This window comes from Triturus cristatus, chromosome 10, assembly GCF_964204655.1.
Source record: "Triturus cristatus chromosome 10, aTriCri1.1, whole genome shotgun sequence".
Classification (NCBI taxonomy): domain Eukaryota; kingdom Metazoa; phylum Chordata; class Amphibia; order Caudata; family Salamandridae; genus Triturus; species Triturus cristatus.
Window position 1 is genome coordinate 321,715,167 of NC_140593.1, and position 19,564 is coordinate 321,734,730.

The window sequence follows — 19,564 nt, forward strand, 5'->3', positions numbered from 1 at the left end:
TTCTTGATGCCTCTACCCTACTTTCTTGCGGCTGGGTCCTTGCTCCCTCTGAAACCCCTGCCATGAGGCATCCCAAGGGTCCTGCGGGAGCATTACTTCTAATCTTTTATGGCGGTATGTCGCCCTTTGGCTCCCTCAGTGCCCCTGCCGTGCGGCATCCCAAGGACACTGTGAGAGCCTTTCTCCTCCGAGTGGGTGGAATGAATTCTTGGGGCCTTCTGCCCCCTTTTATCCCCCCCCTTCGCTTGACCGGTCGCCCCCTGATTGGGGGGGCTTCCCTTTGTTTCAGGGGGCCAATCCTAGCCCCCACCGGACTAGCCGGCATGCTAATGTGGGGCGACGGGGGGCGGGCCTCCCGCCTCCGGACGGCGTTTAGCCCGGGCCTCTTTTGAGTCCGGCTTCGCCTCCCTGGCCCGGACCCTTTTTGGAAACCTGCACTTCAGTTGCCATTAGCATTGACTTCTGAACTCACACAAGGTCTTGGAACTCTTGTTTTGGTATTCTGCAAACCGATGGACAGAGTGGGAACAACCCTCAATTATCAACTACAATACAGTACCTGGGTGATTATTATGTTCTGGTCATCAGTATCACATTATAGGGGGTTCTATCCAGGGACGGACTGGGAACAGCAAGCAGCCCTGGCAGATTGCTGCTCGACCGGCCCGGAGGGGGCGTGGGGGGGTAGTAAAAAAAAACGCTTCCGCATTTGTTACAGGGGGCCGATATTGCAAGCTGGCCCCCAGTGATAAAACCGTTCCCAACGGCCCCCAAATAGGCCCCCTCCCCTCCGACCGGTCTGGCCCTGGTTCTGTCATCAGTCCTGGTAGAATCCCCTGTTCCTCAGGGGCTGTCTCTGGGAGTCCTGGTCACCTGGCACACTCCTAGTTCTGGGACCACAGTGACCTGTCCTTCCATGTTTTATGGTCCTCCAATCCTTTGTGGATTAGGGTCAACGGTGCCACTGAGCGTTGCTTCTGGGGTCCCATCACTTCATCACAGTTCTAGTGCTAGAGTCCTTTTTGGCATTGAATCTGATTGTGAAGACCCCTGGGCTGCTGGCAGTCCTGCGTTTGAGTACTGGCTGTCCTAGTTTCATTGAGGAGGAGGCGGGTCTTATACTGGGTGCAGCTTTAGGAACCGGATCTTCAAGTAAATATGACACCATTGGAGACAAAATCCCCCCAGTACTTCTATCAACTCTATAGATCAAATTCTAAATATGGTCTATTTAAAAATGAATTACTTTAAATAATGTCCCCAAGGAAAAATGACACAAGGTAGATTTACAGGTATATGACACGTGCTAGTTTTGTAAAAGAATATTTAGGAACTCTTCATTACAAGCAATCAGATCGTAGGAAAGTCAAAGACATTTTGAAAGAAGAGTTGAAAAGAGGAATCTTTGCCATAAGCGACTCAGCAATGGTTGTGAATTGTTAACGGCGCTAAGTACACAAATACTCAACAGAATTTTTAGTAACACAAAGGGTTTCTGCGACCTAGTCAAAAAATCAATTTTGCAGCACGTAAATTTGGACTACTTTACATGCTCAAAAAGAAAATCAAAGAGCTCCAGCCGGCGATCCCTATCTCTTCCTCTAATATGTCTTTTGTAAAGCGATTTCCCCCCCCCACCCAATCTCCAGTGGTGGAGATCGCAGTACACTTAATTGTAGGCTTCAGTAGTGACTATGAAAGGGAAAATGGGGAGTCTTTTGAAAACTGGAAATACTTACTCCAAACAGGGTGAGGTTAAGGGAAATTTAAAGAAAGTTTGAAGAGGGACGTGATAGTACAAAACACACCCTCACATAAGTGTTAGAAAAATACAATTCACAAAAGATGCATTTAACTCTACTACAGTAGCACTACTGGCAAAATTAGATGAAATGTACTCCAGCCAAGACTTGGAGTAGGTGAAGTACCTCATAAGGCCACCCACTGGTACTGCAACATAGTTTCATAGAAATCAATGGAGACAGGCAATACCACTAACGCATAGCGAAACCTATAAAATAAATTAAACTAAATCACATTTTAATTTAAACTTTATTTAAATAAGTTTTAAAGTTGTTTTAATGTTGTTATTAAATGGTTTGATATTTAAATATAGAATTAGTGAATGGTATTTTTACAATATGCAACAATATTTATATAAATTATATTTTAAATGACAAACAAAAATCAGAAATAAAATAATACATAACTTGTACCCAGGATTCTGACCATGCAACATAAATTATAGTGTAAGGGATGAGGGAGGAAAAAGGTAATATTTAATTTTATGTTATTTAAAAAAATATTTAAAAAAATATTTATAAGAAAGTGCAAACATGAAAAAGTTAATTAATATAACATTTATTAGGTTGGTAAGTTTTTGTGCAGGTGTGTTGTCCATTATTATTGTGGTAGTCTTAGGTGAACAGGAGTTGGGAAAGCACATGTTAATATTTTTAATTGAAAATAAATAGTAGTTTATTTTATATTCAGTCAGTGGTCTTTTTTAAATTTATTTATTTGTATTGATTTTTTCCAAGAGACATTACAACCAATCAAGTAGTTAACAAGTCAGTGGTCCACAATTAGCCGGACCAACATTGCTATCATGGTAGATATAAATGTCCTCTTGCAAACAACATAAAAAGATAAACTGTTACATCGGAGCATATTACACGTGATGATTTAGTGAGAAAAAAACCAAGCATTTGCAAAACCAATAGGTCTCGCTTTCGGGACCTTATAAGTATTTAGTTATGCAGCACAATATCCTTGGTGCAACAACATCAACTGTTGCATGGCTAAACACTTATAAGGTCCCAAAGGCGAGACCTATTGGCTATGCCAATGCTCGTCTTACCGTGTACCAAAATCACAGACTGCTTTGCCGTTGCTTACATGCCTACAGACCCGATTCAGGCAAGGGACTTCAGATTTTTTCTCAAGCTGTAATTTTGCCTCTGATTAAATATATGTCACTGGGAAAGATACATTCCCCGATTATCTTTTTCCCAAATCTCCCACTTTGCAGCTCTAAAATGTTGCAGGCATACTTTCAAAAAACCCTCAAAACTTGGCCAGTCCAATCTACATCCGTGTTTCTGATGCTATATTTTGATAGCGCCAGGAGCCCCTTATTAGATTCGCTCTCAAAATCCAATTAATGCCATTTTTTTATTTCCATCCTGTCATTAAGTGTCAACATGTTTTCAATCCCTTTTTTTAGGCATATGCTTTGAGTTGAAAAAAAATAAGAACCATCACTTGTGCCTGTACTGTCCAGACCGGCTGTATTAACGTTGCCAGTGTTTGTTTTTTTGTGTGTTTTTATTTAAGCACGAAGTCCAGGAACTTCCCGGGGGTTGTTTGACAGCAGCACTCACTGGTCGAGCAGGTTTTTCCTCCCTGTCACCTGCTTGCAACGGGTGCAAGCGCCTCACGGCAGGGTGTGTGCAGCCGGAGCATGGGCAGATACCTGCCTCCCCGGTCCAGCCGAAGACTAGGGAGAGTGCACAGGCTGCATGCTTGGGAGAGGCAGAGTACACACCTAGGAACAAGGAAGTGCGTGGCTGTAGCCAGCACTCGGCTGAAGCGCACGCCCGCTCGCCCCCTACTGTCTCTGGCCAAAGCTGGCTGCCTGTCACCTGAGGTGCGCTGAGCTCCGGTAGAGGGGGCCTGAGAACGGAGAACGCCGAGCGAGACCCCCCGCAGCGGCCTTCCTCACCGGAAACAATGATTTACTTTTGCTTTTACAATAGCAGTAAGTGTCTGAAAAAACACAGCGCTGGCGCCGCCACCAGCTTGACGTATGAGCCGTGATCAGTAGCCGAACGCTGGTTGCTGTGTCAACTTTATGTTTTTGAAGCCTGTTTAAGAATTGTACACAAAGTTTAAGGGAAGCAGGCGGCTGGTGGGTGCAAGTGTTTGGCATGCTTTTGTTTGCAACCGTCTGTTTGGGTTTTGGAGGTATAAAGGAGGACTTTAGCTAGGTCATGTTAAGTTTAGTGCATTGCATCCACTGAGGTGTGCGTGTGTGCGTATGTACACAAGGTTATGAGAACGAGCCCCGCGTGGTCCCTTGAGCTCTCCTTTCTCCCGTAGGTCTGCAAACTGGATAACGCGGCGGCGGGCGCTTACTGGATGCCTGTAGACGCTGGAGCACCACTTAAAGGGGTTTCAGCGGTGCGCGGCTGGAAGTCCATGTACAGCGTTTACCTTGCGGGAGTGTGCAGCGGCAGGTGCGATAATTGCAAACAGATGGCGCTGCTGCTCGCTACCGCAAGGTACATGCACAAATACTCATTGGAAACAGTGAAGTGCATGCACGAGTTTCCCAAAAAGTACGGAGTGATTCCAAGAGGTCACTCTAAAACAGCGCTTGCGCGCTGTGTAGGCGAGACCTAAAAACATTTACGGTGCAGCAATGCTACGAAAAATAATCATGGTATTATCACAAGTACAAGGTATCGAAGGTTGCTTTCATTGGAAGTATCTAAGGCTGAACATATTTCAAGGTTTATGTGATAATAACATACCATCAAGGTGTTGGCCTGCTCATGATCCCAGGGGTCTATGGAATTGGCCTGTAAGTAACTTTTGAGCAGTTGCCAGATGTCGCAGGGACACGATGCAGTAGGTAGAAGTGTGGCGAATGTGTCACACATAGTATCACAATAAGTAAGATCCCGTACCCAGGTCTGTACTAATGGTATTTGTGTTCTGCCCCAGTGGAGTGACACCTGTCGCTTTGCTATCAACAATGCCATTGCTGAAAATCTTCTAATGCTTTTCTTCACGGTTAGACATATCCCAAAAGGACCATCAAAGGGTTGGGAGGATATGTTGTTCTATCATGATGGATAGTTGTCAAAAAATTTCTTCCCAGTATGTGCTCACTGATGCGCACTGACATGCAAGATGTAAAACATCAGCCCCAGGGGTGCCACAGCGTGCACACTTGCTAGAAAGTTTAGAGTTCATTTTTACCAATAGCTTGGGAGTAACGTAGGCTCTATGAAGATACTTAAAATGTAATAATTTATGTCTACAGTTGCCCGAGACGTAGCGCATCTTGGAGCAACAGTCAGTGGTCTTTATTCGGTTTCTTGCACAAAAACCATAAAAGCACACATATTGAATACAAATAAGAATTTCCTTGGATAAAAACGTGTCAATTAAAATGGTTCCCGTGACTTTGTATAGAAAGCAAGATACAAGGAGCACCAGGATCACACATACGCAAAACCAGATAAGAAAAAATAGCTTAAAATCACAACTCATCTCATCCGGTATAAACAATTAATAAACAGGTAAAGTATGCAAACATTATAAAGTGCATCATGCCATAGATAGAGTGTTAAAAATGCACTAATTAATCACAACCAGATCTAAGCCTGACTGCAGATTTTAAAAAGCTAAGCACGTAAAATAATAAAATACTGTACTGCCAGTAAGCATTTATAAAAAATGAGAGCGGGGTGCCCTTGCCTAAAATAATTTTTTTTTTCAAAATCGGGATGATAAAGGACTTCCTGGGTAGGTCATAAATGCTACTGAACATCAAAAAATGAAGCCTGTCCTGTGGAGACTTACCATCTCAGCCACAGGTTGACAGCCTCTATCCCTTGCTCTGCCCCCTTCGGTGGCCGAGAAGGAGATAGAAAAGGTCAAACCAGAGCCTGGTCAATAAAAAGCGATTGTAAGAATTCACAAACCCCAATAGGTAAGGTTTAATCGTCTGCGTAGTTCTTAGCATTATAAAACGATGCACACTGGTCTTCAATAGCTCCTTATCTTCCCTGGCAGCTAACTTCTGTCTAAAAAAGGCTTCCTTGATACAGACCAGGTCCTTCTTGTTGCTCGATCCTGGGTTAAAAAAAAGGCCTGCTCTCCCCAGATTCACAAAGCACTCCCTGATATATTTGAGCCACAGAATATAGGAAGCGTGATCAAGGGCTATACAGTCTTTAAGAGCGATTTATTTAATGAAGTCCCCTTGCTTGTCCAGATTTTTAACTATAATGAAAGGGGCAAAAAGCCAACAGATCAGTGGGCTAGGCCATACCAAGCTTGTCATGTTCAAGGTTTCCTGAGGTACAGCTAGCAGCCATCTCAAAAAGGCATTTTTGGCAATTTGAAGGTAATTGAGTGCAATATAGCCCCAGATTTCACTACCGTACAGCACTTTTGTCTTGCACTTGGCCCTATAGAGCTGTAATATTGCCCCAACTGATCTTTTGCTTAATTTTGAGGTGAAATTAAAAATGGCCAAATTCGCCCAAGTAAGGTCATGTTTCTTATGGGTTTTTAAGGGCCCCTAGTTCATCTTGGCATACAGCAGGATCCCCAGATAGGAGAAAACACACATCCTAGGGACCAGGATAGACCCAACCTTGAAGGTATTGGGCCTACTCGAAAGAGAACCTAGTTGCATCACATAAGATTTTGAGTTGTTGACTAACAGGTCCTGCCCTTCCATAAATTGATCAAAGGAGTTAAGCAACGTTTGCAAGCCCCTCTCCGTTCTGACCATCAAGAGGGCATCATCTGCGTACTAAAGAACAGGAAGACCACGCTGTCCCACCTGAGTATGATCCACCTTAGTCTCCAGTGATACCTTCTCTAAGTTGTTTATATGTAAATTAAACAGAAAAGGGGCCAAAATGCAACCCTTTTGGACCCCTCTCTGTATAGGGAATTGTCGAGTTACCTTAAAATCTTTAAAGTATCTAACCTCCGCCTTTGTATCTCAATGGAGATCTTGTAGAAAAAGAACGCTGTCCCTGTCCACCCGCATAAATAACAAGGTTTGCCACAGCTTTCATCTATTTACACAATCAAACACGGAGGACATGTTCATAAAGGCGAGGTAAATAGTACCAGGACGAGCAACTGTATACTTATTAAGAATCATGAACAGGTTCAGGCATTGGTCCATGGTCGATCGACCAGGACGTAAACCTTACTGAACATTTGACAATGTTATTGTCAACTGCCCAGCTGGATAACCTGTCCAGTAAAATGTATCCGAGCACTTAGACCACTGAGTCCAACAGGGAGATTGGCCTATAAGAGTGCGTACTGTCTCTATTCACTTTTTAAAAACAATGGTAGAGGTGGCCCAAGAAACCAGAGGACCAACTCTGACAGCTGCATTGATGACTGTGGTGAGGACAGGGGCCCACAGCTCCAGAGATGTAGAGGTCGGGGAATCCCATCTGGTGCCGGGGCCTTGTTACGAGACAACCCACCTATACCCAATGTAACTCCCCCCTCTACTACCAACAAAGCAGATTTACCCACTCCTGTTCCACAAAAGGCCCTCTGAACAGGTGGGCAGCGGAACATATCCTCGAAATGGCTAACCCATTCATTCTCAGTAATGTGGGCATCAAGGGCGTTTACTGTGTCCAATGCCAGGAATGGAATTTTTATATTCATTCCAACTTAACATTCTTAAAATCCCATATTACTTGCCAGAGGGAGATCTCTGCCCCGGTGGCGGAAATCTCCACAAACAGGCAGAAAGTAACTAGTAGTAGTGTTTCATACATAGGAGTCTCTATCCCCCCTTTTCAGAGAAGACGGAAATTCCTAAATCTGAATCTAGGTGTAGATCTATAGTCGGAAATAGTGAATTCCATCAATGAGGAAATCTACACCTGGTTGCAAGTGTAGTTGTAGACGTCCATGTGAGGAGATCTACACATTCAAACCTACCGTTGTGAATAGGGCCATCTCTTTGAAGTTCAAGCACTGGTGAAAATATTTGCTGGATCTGGAAGTGTACGCAATCAAAAATGCGCATGCTTTGATACAAGAACAGAGTTCTCTGGCATTTGTGAATACATTTGTGCATTAGAGAATACTTAATATGAAAATGTTTGTTAATAAATGTAATATGCAAATGTTTGTTTGTTAAATATTTAAGCTTCGATTAATGTAATCAGCCCATAACACCATCCCACATTTAATTTTTTCTAGAATTGGAGCTTGGGGGGCAGCCGAGCACAGCGAGGTGTGCCCCCCGGGCAGATTGGGAGGGGGGAGTGGCCGAAGCGGCCATTTTGTAAGTTTTGGGCTACATTTGGGGTTAGCCCAAATGTAGCCCAATTTTCGTAAAAGTAGCCCAAGGGCTATATATTCTAGTTTTGCGCTTTCCCAGCCACCATTTTAGGTTTGGTGACCTGGTGGCTTGGAGCGCTAGTAGTAGGGAAATAATTTTACTACAGAAAATAAGCTTTCTGGAACACTGGTATGAGATGAGAGAATCTAATTTATGCTTATTTACAGTCTAATATAGGTTGAAAAAATATAGAACTATAATATGAGACAATCGAAAAAAATACCTTTACGTAGTCATATGCACAGTTAGATAGGGATTCCAGATTAAATGCTGAGAAAGTGTAGTTGATGGTGTTTCCAGATGTTGCCTGGATCGTCCAGTTGCAGAGGGCGTCATTGGGGTAAGCATGTGGAAAATTCGGGCTTTCCAGGATGCCTTGACTCTGATTGGCGATGAGTATCCCTTGACAAACTAAAAGAAGGAACAAAGTAAATTGTGTTATATCTATTAAACACTCTTTCTGCAAACGAATAATAATCACAGTGTATTGAACACTCTTTTGTAGCATATCTTTAAAATTGTTGTTCTGCGACAGAATGTGCATTGTTGCTACAAGAGACAGAAGATCATTCTGGGTTTTCCTAATGTTGTCTTAACAGCCAGCATAATAAACACTTGTGAGTCAGATTCCCTTTTTAACAAAACTGGGCAAAAACAACCAGGCCAAAATAAAACCCACTAAAGATTATGCTTTGGCAGAATGTGCTTCGTGCCCTGCAGATGACTTAAAATCCTACATTAAAATCATGTTCTTATATGCCCTTCTTGGCTTGATAATTAGTGGATAGTTTGAGAAGGAGTTAGAGTGTTTTTCTCTTGTTCTGAAAATACTGCATCGCATTTGAAGGCTTTTCTTTAACTGTCTTACCACTTTTATGTGTGTAAATAACAATTGTTTCATTGTTCTTCTGACTAATGCGTGGTATTTTACGAATGGGACTGAAGAATAAAAATGGTTGCCAAGAAGATGCATGTCTCAATGGAGAGAGAGAGGTGGTTAACCACCACACCAGCATCTCAGTTATCATTCTCATGTCACTGGTAACATCGGTGGTCATTACCGCTAGTATTTTCAGTCCAAGAACATGTGTTGCAAGTTTATCCTGTGACAACTCCTTGCAGGCATGAAACCCCATCACACAGCCATTGAGTTACCAGCCCACAGCAGCTGAATGGCAATTAAAAACATTTTTAGCAACATGGGTCGCTCACTGGCATGGCAGTCCTGAATCTCATAAGCACAAATTAGGCGACTTCAGCATAGAGTACACAGAAGGAGATTCAAAAGACGGCGTAAAGCAGGATCGCATGAAGCCCTTCAACAGTTTTGGCATGCATGTGGGCCTGATGTGGTACCAGTCCAACAGTTTTTGGTATTGAAGGAACCACTTAAGAAGGATCTGACACGCCTTGAGACCCTTGCGGGTAAGTAGGACGCTTTACGCTTTAAGTGTTATGATTGATTGATTGATTGAAGTGTGTTGAGAAGATGATGGATGAATAATATCAATACTTCCACAACCATTTTTACTACAAATAAACCCTGAAAAAATCCATTGCCTATTAATGTAGAATTAAAACCTGGATAGCTATTTTTATTCTATTGTTTATTATTCGATTGTATATTGTAATGTTATGCTCTGTGTAGACAGCCTCTAGTCTTTATTTTTTTGTTATGCTCCTTGAAGATGTACTTCAATTGTAACTGTGAAGTACTAAAACAATGACATAAATATGCATATCCTGCACACAAGTAATATTGTAAGTGGTAGCATTCTAGAGAAATTGTAGACGCCACAGAAGATATGCTGGTAGCTCTGTGTAAAAAAATGCCACATTTTAACCTAAACAAGGCGGTGCAGTGACTACAGTTACTTAAGTGGCAGAAAACAAAAACTTAAATAGTGTTCAATAGCCACTTAAGTCAAGAACAGAAGAAGCTAATGCACTGATTTAGGGAATTATGATGGTGAACTGCAGTTGTTCCATCTAAAAAAAAAAGTCAAGGCAAAGGCACTTGGGAATAAGAGGCAATGCACGTCATGAGCACAGCAGAATAGGAACTATGCTAGGCTGATCTGGAGTAGGTGGAGAGAAGTGGCCAATGTAACTATCACCTTATCAACACCAATCAACACCGATCATGTAATACGTTCTTTGTTTTCTTGATCAAAATCACTGGCAGGCAAAGGTTCTGTCCCCCACCCCCCCTCTCCATCAAGGGAGTACACAGGGGATGGACTGTGAATTTTGACTCAACAGAAAGAGACTGGAGTAAGTTAAAGAAATGTCGTCGCAATGATGTGATTCTATCAGTATGACTTAGAGCTTGGTTAAGACCAGTAACTTACCCTGGAGTTATAGAAGAGGTTCCTACAATGGGACTAGTGTTCATCAGTGGTGTCCTGCATTACAGCATGATGCTTAGAATTCTGAAAGTTCAGTGGTGTTATTTATACAGTACGTTTCAAGGTGGAGTGTCTTTCTTTTGCTCTAATGGTGTTTTTGGTGATAGGAGGTCAAACGTTGAGGGTACTACAGGGCCCTGCTCTGACATTTTGTTGGTAAATCCAGTCAACAGTAGTAAGAGGGAGGTTTAAACAAAATGTTATTAAATGACAGATATCAATTCATGCAAGTGAATGTTTGCATTTTGAATTTATTTTTATTAGTGTATCACCATGACTCTATCTAGAGTTTGCTGAAGCAGGCCCTTGCTCTTCTAGAGGTGTTTAGTTTGCCTCCTGTACTCAAGAGACATGCTACAGGCACGACATTTCTGGTATTAAAAAGAAAAAATGCCACATAGCACAAAGACCTCTGATTTACTTATCACCTAGAAGGGAAAGGGAATCCTCCTCAGCCAAAGGTCCAGTCCACTGTAGAATGGAAGAATCCAGTCTATGTAAAAGACATTATAGGTCCTAATGTGTTTAACATAAGTTTAAGAAGGAACACGAGAGCACTATGACACTTCCAGAAGAGCCCATGTTCAATTAGATGCCTGGACTAATCAACTGGAGCTGAAGCTTTAAGAGGCACAATTGAACTCTCTAAGTGGCCCTCTGTACAGCCTGAGTGCTCAAGGCACTGGCTGAAGGCATGGATTTACTGTTCAATGCGATGCTTCCAAACAAACAAGGCAAGAACTAGCTGAAATAAAGGAAAGGGGTGATAGCTAGTCACCTTGGTCACCAGTTAAGTGTTACACAAGCAAGAGAAGAGCCAGTGACAGTACATAGGAATTTTGCCATTGTTTGGTCCATGAAGAAGTTTTGGTTATACTTTTTGGGGACTTAGTTCACAGTGCAGACAGACTACGGCCACATGAGATAGCTGTATTCATCCAAGGCCTAGACCTTACTGTGGGATTCAAACCTAGGAGCAGTTCTCAGCTCTTTCCTCCTAAGGGAAATATTCACCAATGAAAAAACTGAGCTCTTCCCAAAAAAGTTGTGTGTTAGTGCAGGTGGATGAGGGATGTATCTGTTGTTTCAGGAATATCCTGTTTTTGTGCAGGTTGCTACGGATATAACAATAAATGTAATTTTATCTGTATTCTTCTGTAAAGGCAAGTAGTGTTACATTGTAAAATCTACATTTTATCCAGCCACAGCGCTGTCTTGAAATCACAGGCTTTCCAATTTATGTTCTGCTCTCCGAGAGAAGCCTACCTCTCTCAACACCCATTTATTTTTTCAGAGTACAGTACATCCACAGTTTAGGGCGAGGGTAGATTAATTAAAGTGATGAAGAGGAAACACATTTTGAGGGAATTGCACAAAGTCCATTTATAAAGAATATTACATAGGCTGGGAAGATTGCAGAAGCTCCTTAGAAGAGCTCCATGCAGTGATCCCCAAATCCAGCAATAATCCCAAGCACCAGCTGCCATCATGCTCCCGTTCTGGATCTGGAGGGGGGTGTCAGGTCAGGATGCTGGGCAGGGGCTCGGTGAAAATACACCCCTGGCAGGGACTGATGGTGGGTCCTTCTGGGCAGCCCTGGCACAATACTGCAGCACTTTGGATTAGCCCTGGAAAGAAGTCCTACCACCGTAGTTGAGAGGCTTTGAGACACTGACACAGAGGGATCCCTGGGGCCTTATCCGAAGGTAATCTGAAACTGACTGCCGGAACAGTAACCTGGAAATGTTTGATCTGGCCCATGCACCCGTGCAGGAGACCCCATGAACAGGCAGTGAGTGCTGCGGGTGATGCGGGGTGGTCCCCGAGGGCATACATGATGCTAGCAACTCACTCTCCTTGTCCTTTAATGGAGTGAACTGGACTCGGACCTGCAGGGGAATCTCCTGAAAGATGCTCGGAGGCAAGGCCGGTGGCTCTTAATATTATATGGTACCAGGCTGCGACTGGTGCCCCTAACCTAAACACCTACTAGGAGACATGGAGCTGGAGCATGGGGAAGGGCCGATGAGGGTTGCTCAGGTCCCCAGCAATCAATCTACACCTGTGGGCCACCTTGGTGTCTCAAGCATGGACCAGTAACACCTGGGAGAATCCCACACCACTGTAAACACTGACTGTGCCACCCATTGCAGCACCTAGCACCCTCGCCAACAACTCACCAAGCTGTACTAAACACTGGGTTGCTTGTGCTGCGGAGGTCTGTATCATTTGTTTCCTGCAAGTGGGCCCAGCAACGGGGGCCATCCCCGTTCTTTGCTCATAAAGTCTGGCAGGTATATGACAGCCAAGGGAAGACAACCCAGAGGATCAAAACCCCCTGCAATTAGGCCTAAGGGACAACAGGCCCCATACCCATTGGACACTGCTATGCCTATGCTTCCTTCGAGCACTACTTCAGCAGAAGAAAAGTTGGACATTGTCTTAGAGTCCATAGAGAGGTCCAGAGTGTCCCTAGAGAACAAAATCTACATGGTCCCATGAGACCAAACCCTATTGTGCGAAGATCATCCCAAACTTGCAGACAGAGTCCACACCACAGATCAAACAGTAACCACAATGCGACCACTGATCCGAGAGACACAGGCCCAATTGCAGGCCATCCACGACCAGGTCAGTTCACTAGATGAGAGAGTGGAAAATGCTGAGGGGTGTTCGTGTAGAAACAATATTTACATAGTGGGCCTACCCAAGGGCACTGTGGGTCAAGATGTAGGCGTCTACATTGAAGCATGGCTGTACAGTTTCATCCCTGCCTTGGCTCTCTCCTCCTTCACAATTGAACTGGCACACCGGATACCGGCACAGTGGCTTCCTCCAGGCGCCTCAACTAGCCCATTGCACGTCAGACTCTTGCATTACAGGGACAGAGATACTGTGCTGGAAGAGGCCCGGACACAAGACAATCTTGCAGTGGGTAATGCCAAAGTTCTTATATTCACAGACTATACTCTGGCAGTCCAGAATCGAAGACATAATTTCCAGGCAGTTAAGTGAACATACCAGACACAGGCATACAGTACTTGCTCCTGTTATGGGCCAGCATGTGGATCTAAGCTGAGGTTCTGGCTCATTTCATCACAGATCCCAAAGAGGCTTAGGAATGGTGGAAGGTCATGTGGGTACTGGTCCCTCCCTGCCTTCGTCAGGGGCAACCAAAATGTGGCAGTCTGGTGGCACCAGAATGGGACACAGAGATCGACGCATACATGTCTTCTCCAGAGCATCCCACTCTCCGGACCTGGAAGAATTAATAAGGGAAATAAGGAAGGCGCTGCAGGTGGCTGCAATGCTCCGTGAGCCTGCGCAGTCTGCAGACACAGAGGAAGAAGGGTCTAACTTCATCAGCGATGCTGACTTCATGTCCTCCATTCTACATTACTCAGACATGATTACACAACCTGATGTCACGCAGCAAACTATGGATAATATCCTTTGAACTATCTTGGACTCTGAGCCAGCGTTGCTGGGGGTTCACCCACCCCCAAAGATTATCACAAATACTTTGCTGCACAGTAGCTGAAGGGGCTCCCGTACATGGGACATTGGCCCCTGGCTGCACAACGCCGCATGCCTCTCTCCACGTACAGTACAGGTCTGGCGTCTTGCTTCCCTCACTGTGTGAGGCATTACTCATATCACATCCCAAGCCAGGCAGGGACCCAGAGGACCTGGATCCTATAGACTGTTGGCACTCCTCAACACTGACTATAAAATCATTGCAAAAATACTTGGTCCCCCAATTAGTACACCTGGATCAAAATGGGTTTGTGCCAGCCAGAAACACCTCTCTGAACCTCCGCCGGTTCTTCAAGGTACTTGAATGCCCCCCTACACAATAGCCTAGTGTGGGGTGCCTTGTGTTTGATTTAGAAAAGGCATTTGATTCCATGAAATGGCCTTACCTATTCAACTTTATTCTCTGTTATGGGCTGGGAGCCCGTTTTACTTGCTTGGTCTAACTTCTATATACCAGTCCCATGGCCAGTGTCAAGACCGGCAATTCATATCCACCCACTACAGACCTAACGGGCACCAATCAGTGTTGCCTGCTGTCCCCATTATCTTTTCTCATTAGCCATGGCGCCACTGGCCTACATTCTTCAAGAAAAAGGCCACACAGGGGAATCCCCCTAGGCGGTGACACTCATGCAGTGCCGCTTTATGCGGGCAACATTTTACTCTATCTCAAAGGCTTATGGGAGGTACCAGACTCAATCGCATGTATGTTACAAAACTTTGCCCAGGTATCAGGCCTCAAGGTCAATTGGGCCAAGTCCTGCCTCTTCCCTTTCACCACCAACACGCCTAACCCCAAACTCCGAATCGACTGACTTCAATTACCTTGGCAACCCGTCACGTTCTGGTACCTGGGAATACATATTTACAGTGTAACGACAGATCTCCTGGATGGTAATGTTAGATGGGCTGTTACCTCCCTGCGCTCACTAATGGTCTTTTGGCAAACCCTGCAGCTGTCTGTGGCAGGTTGCATTGCCCTCACCAAAACGATAGCACTGTCACAACTATTGTATGTTTTCCCTAACCTACCCTTATAACTACCCTAATCTTTCTTCCACTCTCTTGACCATACAATCGATGATTTTATTTGGCACAGGACACGAAGAAGGGTGGCGCTGGCCAAGCTTTGCCTCCCCACAGACCAAGGCGGCTTGGGCTTACCGAATTGTGAGCAGTATTATTTGGCTCCAATGGGTGGCCCGCTGGCTATCAGGTCATCAGTCTGGAGGACACAGTTTCAGGGTCTCCCCTATGGCCTCTCATCCACATACTACATTTCTTTCATCTGACCGCCAAGCTGCCCATATCCAACACACCCCTGGTATGATTGGCAGTCCACTGCTTCCATAGAAGCCTTATCTTATTAGGTGGTTAATGGCTTATGCCCCACACTACCTCTCCTTGGGATGACTAGGGGCAATCACTGAGCGCAAAATGGACCCTGGCATGAGGCAGGACTCCATACCCTGGGGAAACTATTACAAGATGGTGCACTCCTCTCCGTGAAGGAGTTTAGAGATGAAACCAACCTTCCACAGGGTCAATTTCTGTTACATAATTCCGCCATACAATCCTTGGTAGCACGCTGGGGTGGTATGTAGCAAGAACCAGACATGCGTCTCACAGTCCACTTGTGACATTTAACTTACAGACCCTAGGTACATTTTAGTACAATATACTAGGGACTTCTAGGCTAATCAAATACGACAACTAGGAGTTTCCCAATTTTACCATGTTGCAGGAGGAGCTCAAGAACTCTGGTTTGCAGGGGTAACGTGCACGGAGTCTTAGGGTCCAGCAAAAAGTGACAAATGGGGTGATCACTCAGAAAAGGCAGATTTCCTTTATGAGCGTCCAGTTCGAAATGGAAAATGAATCTCTGCTTTATGTTACAAAACCACCCTGATGCAGGGCATCATTGTTCCACTGCATAGGGTCACGCACTAAGGATTTAGTTAAAATGACAGGTGACCTTAGCCTCTGTATGTTGAGCGGTGGCAGCAAGTGAGAAAATAATGGATGTATGACGTTACAACGCATACATTTACATCGCGGTACATTACATCGCGGTTTTGACAACGCAAGTCGTCACAACGACTTGCGCTAGATGGCGTTCTAGGACAAGGAATAGGACTTAGGAGTAGTATAATTTACTATTCCAACTCCAGTCTACGTACAGTAGGGAAGGTGTTGGATAGTAAATTATACTATTCCTTGTCCTAGAGCATAATCTAGCGCAAGTCGTTGTAACGACTTGCGTTGTAAAAACCGCGATGTAATGGCATCGCGATGTAATCCCCGCGTTGTAAACGATGTTTCCCGAAAAGAATGAAAGGTACTTACTGTGACTGTAGGTAGCTACAAAGCCTCCATATTCAAACGAGTTGTCTGTTCTCAGTTTCACGTACAGGCTGTTTGTGGTGCTTCGGATTGGCCCTGGTACTTCATTGCCGCAGAGTTTAGCGAGAAGTTTCCCATTGGTATTGTTTCCATTGTACACCTTGAAAAAAGCACCAAGGCACGTATTATTTTAAAAGTACATTAATTGCCTCATTATTGCATATTAAGTCATTTGTTTTGCAGTTTTATATAGCACAAAACGTGGACCATTGCCTTTAGAGCAGTTTACATGAGTACAAGATTAAATTGAACATTTTTTAAATATTATTACTTTATCAAATATAATAATAAAACTGGGGAGAGTTTCATCCTTGAACAAATCCCAAAAACACGTCATGTTTTTAAAAATATGTTTTCGTGCATCTGTTCAATTGTTACAGTATGTTTAGCCAAATAGCTGCAAAGAACCAGTTTTCTGGGTAGAAGAAGTTATAAAAAAAAAGGCTTTCCCATGAGATTAAACTATATTGAAATTACAAAATTAACAATGGAGAGAAACCACAAAAAAAATCGAATTAGAAAGTTTAGAGTTTAAGTAAAACAGTGCTAGAATCTCAAGAAGTTGAACGATTTCTTAAAACAGAAACATGTCGACACCTATGCCTACCCACAAGTACATGCTGCCTTCTGCCCAACTCAAATAAAAGTGGATGAAACTGATCATAACATGAGCACATTGCAAAATATTTAACTTGCAGAGGTGAACGCACCGCAGGTACATCTACGGAAGTCTGAATTTGTCTTTAAGCAGTTTTGGAGAATGCTTCAAACTAAGAAACCTGATTATCTTTAGATGTGCACAAGACTGGTGTGTTATAGAGAACACCCTCACTGACAATGCCTGTGGTAGACGGGAACCTCGAGCCCTGTAACTGACAAAAGACACTCTCTGCAACACATGCATTACCTCCTCGTCCGTCTTCCTCGCCACAGTATTACAAATGAGCCTTCGGCTCCCGACAGAAACTCCAAGTGAAAATTAGCAAACCAGCCTCCCTCTCCCTCCAATATGGCCCCCAGCGACGACAGCCAATCCCATAAAGGGATACAGAAAGCCTCAAACTACCTGTTTTTTTGTTTCTGCACTGTTCCGAGTGCTGTGTTCCTGCTTGTCAGGTGAGTGTGAGGCGGCGGTCCTGCTATAGCGGACTCTTGTGCCCTGTGTTCGTTTGGTGTTGGGGGAACGTTAGTTTTTGTTAGTGTGTTTTGTTTCCTCTGCACAGCGTGCCTCTCCGGTTGCTGCCTGTAGCGGCACCGGCGTGGCGGCGGTCGGGTTCGCTTTGGGATCCGCCTCCTCAGAGACGTTTTAATGCATGGGCAAAGTGGGCTCTGGCCCAGGGCCCCAGCCTTTCAGGGGGCCCCCTGACAGAGTCAGCTCCGTTCTCCAGAGTTTTGCCCTAATGACCTTGATTATTTCTTAAACAGATTGTTTTAAATACAGTTTTCCTTTAATTTATGTTTTATGTGCCTGATGTGAGATAGTCTAGTACAGCCATTTTGCTGAGAAACGTTGTGTTTATGTTTCATGCAGTATACAGAAAAAAAGTTTCTTTTAGATCAAAACAAGGCCTAACACATAAGAAATGGGAGGGCGTCACAGAGATTATTTGCAGTAATATTGGTGTGCTGCTGCTGTGTTACAATATTGAAAACACACATACCTATCCCTGAATATTAGATGTAAACACATTTAGGGCCTTATTTATGAGAAGTGATGCATCCCTGTGTGAAAACAGGGATGCGTCACTTCTTAGTGCACCCTCCTTGCAACGTGACGGATGCGTCATATTTACTGTATGTCGCATCATGTCGCAAGGAGTTACAGATACGTCAGTATTTCTGGCGCATCTGTAGGCGCAAAAGTGATGCATTGCTGGGGTGTGTCTGAAAATAGATGCAAGTCCAGCAATGTGTCCTTTCACATGGGGCAAGCCCCAGGTGAAAGGGCATGCATCAGTCTTACACCTGCTGTGAGGCAGGTGTAAGATATTGACGCAATGGCCTCCTAGAAGTGGCGCACTGAGTTCTCATAGATTTCAATGTGCCACTTCTACGAGGCTTTTTGCGGGGGAACACTCACCCTGCAAACATTATACCTGGCACAGGTATAATGTGGTGCAGGGCTTTACAAAGTGACGCATCTGCCTAGATGGGTCACTTTGTAAATAGGGCGCAACATGGCACATTACTAGGTCTCGCCTGACCCAGCGCATGCGCTGGTCTGGCGAGACATTATGTGAGGGCTCCAAAAAGTGCTACCAGGTCAGCCTAGAGCTACAGTGCATGTGCGCGGGTGAGCGCGTCGCGCTTTACCGAGATTACTTTCACTTTCGCGGCCGCATGGCCGCTTTGATGTTTGATCGCAATCGCGATCACCTTTGCGGCCGCACGGCCGTTTTGATGTTCTCCGTGAGGCTTCAATAGATTGCAGCAGTTAAAACAAGCATTGGCATAGCCAATAGGTCTCACTTTTGGGACCTTATAAGTGTTTAGTTATGCAACTGTTGCATGGCTAAACACTTATACGGTCCCAAAAGCGAGACCTATTGGCTAAGCCAATGCTTGTTTTCGCTGCCGGTGCACCGGTGGCATAAAAGTGAAACAAGGCCTCATAAATAAGGCCCTTAGAATTTGGACGAGTGTTCCTTTGCACTGTCAGGGACCTAATAAAATAATGTATTTAATAAAGCGCGCAGCCACTCAGACTAGAGTGTCTTGGCACATGACAGCGGGAGGAAAACGTGCGTAAAAGACCCATTAGTTATTAAAAAGCCAGGTTTTTAAGTTCTTCCTGAAAGAGAGTAGGTCTATGGTTAGTCTCAGAGACTCAGGGAGTCTATTCCACAATTTTGCGCCTAGAAAGCAGAGGGATCTGCCTCCAGTGCGGGCACGGCATATTTTAGGCACGATGGCCAGGTAGGCATTGGAAGATCTTAGGGGTCTAGATGTTGTGCAGTGATTAACTCGCTTATTTAGGTAGCCGGCTCCTAAGCTGTGGAAAGCTTTAAAGAAGATGGTCATCGCTTTGAAGTTGATCCGTTCTTTTATGCGGAGCCAGTGTAGAGACTTAAGAATAGGGTTCATACTAGAT

General features: G+C 44.4%; 1 protein-coding gene across 1 annotated transcript in view; it reads right to left on the minus strand.

The window, feature by feature from the left end:
* CUBN (cubilin) overlaps window positions 1-19,564 on the minus strand; it is a 1,289,359-nt gene that overhangs the window by 885,192 nt on the left and 384,603 nt on the right. The window contains exons 26-27 of the mRNA XM_085631507.1: window positions 16,417-16,573; window positions 8,349-8,536 (exon numbers count right to left, since the gene is read on the minus strand). Of these exons, the coding sequence (XP_085487633.1) occupies window positions 8,349-8,536; window positions 16,417-16,573 (345 nt within the window). The remainder of the gene's footprint in view (window positions 1-8,348; window positions 8,537-16,416; window positions 16,574-19,564) is intronic.